Source organism: Teleopsis dalmanni, unplaced genomic scaffold (genome assembly GCF_002237135.1).
Source record: "Teleopsis dalmanni isolate 2A unplaced genomic scaffold, ASM223713v2 unscaffolded_contig_3672, whole genome shotgun sequence".
Taxonomy (NCBI): Eukaryota; Metazoa; Arthropoda; class Insecta; order Diptera; family Diopsidae; genus Teleopsis; species Teleopsis dalmanni.
In genome coordinates this window covers 1-4,552 of record NW_024035054.1, presented here as the reverse complement: position 1 = coordinate 4,552, position 4,552 = coordinate 1, and the positions used below count along the sequence as shown (strand labels likewise).

At 29.9% G+C, this 4,552-nt stretch overlaps 1 protein-coding gene across 1 annotated transcript; it reads right to left on the bottom strand.

Moving 5' to 3' along the window:
* Window positions 1-1,778: 1,778 nt before the first annotated feature.
* Window positions 1,779-3,824, bottom strand: LOC119665151 (glucose dehydrogenase [FAD, quinone]-like; the record flags this gene model as incomplete). Its single annotated transcript, XM_038074457.1, is given in 2 exon segments — window positions 1,779-3,419; window positions 3,476-3,824. Coding segments are annotated over 2 exon segments (1,860 nt in total). The 5' UTR covers window positions 3,770-3,824.
* Window positions 3,825-4,552: the final 728 nt, after the last annotated feature.

The window sequence follows — 4,552 nt, the reverse complement described above, 5'->3', positions numbered from 1 at the left end:
ACTCAAGCAGCATACCTTCATCCCTTCCTGACTCTATTTTGCATGTCAATTTCATTTAGCCACCCAAGTAAACCAAGAGAAAAGGAGAAAGCTGTATTTTTAATCTCACCTCAACAAGGTATATACCACTGAAAACTATATCTATACTTAACAGTTCTGCAGCTGATATGACTTCTTTAAAATTACCTGAATCAAATGAAAAGAATATTATTAGAATATTAGTTGAAATTGACAAGGTTAAAAAGTACGTATATTCCATGCAATTTCAACAAGATATGATTACAAATGATTACTCCTCACTGTCACATTACAAGTGAAACATGAATTAAATAGTTTTAAATTTTTAATATGCACCTTAAAACATACAATACGAGTGGACATACCATATCCTGATTTGAAGAACCGTCTTAGGAGCCTCACTACCATTGATTTCAATCCTTTGAAATATTATGCATGTATATATGCAATAGATTACCTTTATTCGATAAGGCTTCCGCGTGTATTTTGCTATGTTTCTAATGTAAATAAACAAAACAGTCTTTACTATTAACATTAAATAGTTCAGTCTATCACATCCAATAAACCGTTTTGGAGGTACAAAAAGCGGCATATATATTTTGTTGTTAAAGATAATGATAGAAGTCTGTCCTAATATTTATCATTATTTCAATTACAATTACTACAAATATTGAGTAGCAAAAAATTTTAAAACCAGTCACTGAATTGCTTCAAAAATTAACTACAGATGGCGGGAAACGATCGAAAACAATAAGGTATTCATATGCTAAAAATGAAAGATCAAAAAATTATAAAAAACCTATTTTCTTCTTATTTTTAGTTTTTTGCAAGAACAAAATTTTAGTCATGAAACAAATAGATATTTGATGAACCAAATCTGTTTATGAGGACTGTTTTCGAATCAACTGTTTTTGAGGACTCGTAATACAGTTTTTTTTTGGTCGAATTTTTTTAAAAACCCTGCCGCTTGGTAGTGTAAATCAAATACGTGAATATAAACGGTTCATCTTAATGAATTTTTTTATTTTTTTTTATTATTTTTTTATTTTTTTTATTATTTTTTATTATTTTTATTATTTTTTATTATTTTTATTTGTCGAAATTCCCATAAGAAAAAATGCTTTACAAATATTTTAATTTAATTAATATATAATACATATCTATTTTTGTAAATTTATTAAAAATTATTTTCACTTAAAATGAATACATTGTTAATATTTGAATTCTTTTTTATGTACATATATATGTATTAAATCGCTTTTAAAAAAATTATTTTATTTACTTTAATATATACCTATACCTTATCACCGTCTTTATGTATGTTTAACAAATTAAATTTGTTAAAAGTAAATCTATCAAAAATATTATTATCTGAAATATTTTCCCATATTAAATATAGAATTTGACTGATGGTATAAATTTGACAAAGTGTTATATTATTTAGGTGAAAATACAGATACACCCACTAAAAGATATCAAAGTAAAAAATTAATTTAAGCATTTTATTTTTATCATCATTTAAATGTAGCTTTAAAGATAAACGCATTATTTAAATTGCAATCACTCCATATCATATATATATATATATATATATATATAAGTCATTTTGGCAATATAGAAATATTTAAATGTGAAGTCCTAAAAGGGCTCACCGATAACAGTTGTTATAAAATTATTTAGTTTTATTATTTTATTTTTTAAAGAAGATCTCATCTTTATCTTTATCTTATCTTTATCTAGATAACAAAATATATATATTATTTTATTTTAATTCATTTTATTTTATTTATTCATTCAATATATACAAACAATATTTTTTATCTATACAGAAAATTTTAAAGTACATTCATTCTGCTCCATCTTTGCTTAATAAAATCTGCAGCACGTTCAGCAATCATTATAGTTGGTGCATTTGTATTCGCAGTAGGGATTTTGGGCATTATGGAAGCATCGGCTAAACGCAAGTTGTCAACACCAAGCAATTGCAAACGTGTATTAACGCAAGCGGTTTTATCATTCTTACCACCCATTTTTACTGTACCAACAAGGTGATAGAGTGCTGTACTAAAATACTTTGTATAACATCGCCAATAGCGTTCTGTCTTAAACTCGTATCTATCACACTCCTTTATGGGAATGTGTAATAGATTGACCTCATTTTCAACAAATGCATTTGTTCGTTCCATTCTGTCGTGGTGAATTCTAGATCGTACAAATGTTTCAATATCGTCATCGATTTTTAAAAGATTTGCGATAATAATTGGATGGTCTTGAAAGTTTCTACTACGCAACTTAAGTTGCCCAACCGATTTTGGATGAGCAATTGATGTCAGCACCACCATTACATGTGCAGTTTTGATCACATTATGTAAATTCCGTGATACCTCATCATTATAAGACATTCCTTCTAGAAATATTCTCAAGCCGTCGTGATCCTGACATCTGAAAAACAATTGGTGCATTTCAATAGTTGGTGTAGTTGTTCCACGATTTTTAGTATCGATAAAACCAGTTGTAGCTGTTAAACCCAAACTGCTTAAAGGTCCATTGGAGTGAAACAGATAATTATAAATATTATCTAGTTTTTGCTGCTCTGTTATTGGCATTGCAGTACCTTTCTGTATAGCGTAAAAAAGTGGCACACCTACGTGATCTTGTAGATTTTTACCTACAGGTAAATCATGTATGACTGGTATTTTTAATTCCTGCAGATCTAATTTAGGACCCACACCAGATAATAACAAAAGATTACCTGAATTAATGGTGCCAGCAGAAAGCACATATTCTTTTTTTGCTCTCACGGTGAACCAATATTTTCCACGCAATAGAAGGGATATCGATTTTACCCTCTTTCCATTTTTTTCGAAATTCAATTTTGTAACTTTAGTATTTTTCATGACATGCAGATTTGGACGTTTTGAAACTTTACCCAAATGACCCTTTCCACTGCCCATACGATGGCCATTTAATACAGTGCCATACACATCTGTATAACCTACTTCACTGTTTTCAATAAATTCCCGAACTATCGGAATTTTGAGTTCGTCCGCAGCTCTTCGAATAATACGTTTTATGTCCTCATCAAAAGACGCATAATGATTCAGTGCGACATAACCTTGTGGATGAGTGTCGTTTCCAACTGGTCGCACAGATTTCTCAAAATAAGGTAATACATCCTCCCAACCCCAGCCATCATTACCATCTTCCAACCAACCATCGTAATCATGACTGTTACCACGAATATATATCATGCCATTCATAGAACCGGTACCACCAATCATTTTGCCAGTAAGCATATAACACTGTCGATTTTTAAGTGCCCAGCATGCCACCTCACTTGGTTCAGCATAATAATTATTTGAGTAATTGGTTTGAGCCATGGTGAACATAAATGGTGGTGCCTAAGAATAAAAACGTTTTTACAACTAAATAAGCAACAACTAATTTTGGAAAATACCTCTGATTCTTGGGGGGGATCACCGCCTTCCTCAAGCACTAACACTTTCCAGTTAGGATTTTCTGTTAAACGACTTGGTACTACTGAACCTCCTGATCCCGCACCAATAACAACAAAATCATATTTATCCAAGCCATGTAAAATTGCTTGATCACCATAATCTGGAGGCCAAAATTCTGGAGGCGACAAAGCGCATTGCGCTGCTAGAACTGCCTGTATAAGCCTAAATGCAAAAGAGTCAAAAACTCCAACGCTGCGACCAGGGCACTGTGCATTGGATAATGTATCCAACATTTTTCCAAATGTTATTCACTCTATGCAACACTCGTTGGACTTGTGTTCAATTAGATTTCTGTTTTTATACTGCATTCCCAAAAATGGTTTTTATTTTTAGAACTAGAGAATTAAAACAAACGCTAGCATCTTATCGAGTCAATATTAAATGTTTGGTTTATTTTTTGAGATATTTATTGTACATCAAAATTTTTAAATAAAATATTTTTATTTCGCGTGATACACTTCTCCAGAAATAAAATCTATTATCTTGCTAAAATATGTACATATAACAAATTGCTCAAGATAATAGATACCCTATCAAGTACATATATTCTTCATATGTTCGAAACTTAACTGTATCTTAAAATCTTTCAATTTTTTATTCCAACAAAGGAGTTTTTTATTTTATATACTTAAATAGAATATTATTTTGTCTAATATTAATCAGAAACTCTGATATTAAAATTATTACTATCTTTTCCGAACTTTTCGTAAATTTTTTTACTTTATTTATAGTTCAATAAACTATATTTTTAACAAGAGAGTCTATAATAAATCGCAAATTTATATATATAAAACCGAATCCAACTATAAGTCACTTCTGTTAGCTTTAACTCGTTTTGAGAAGCAACAGGGCAAAATAGAATTTGAATGCGACCTATTCAAAAGCTGTTAAACAAACTTTTTAATCTTATTCAGATGTCGCTAGATATATACTAGATATATAAAAAAAATTAATTGATAGGTAGATTATAGAAAAATTACGGAGATGAAATTATACAGAGTTCTACGACTTTCAAT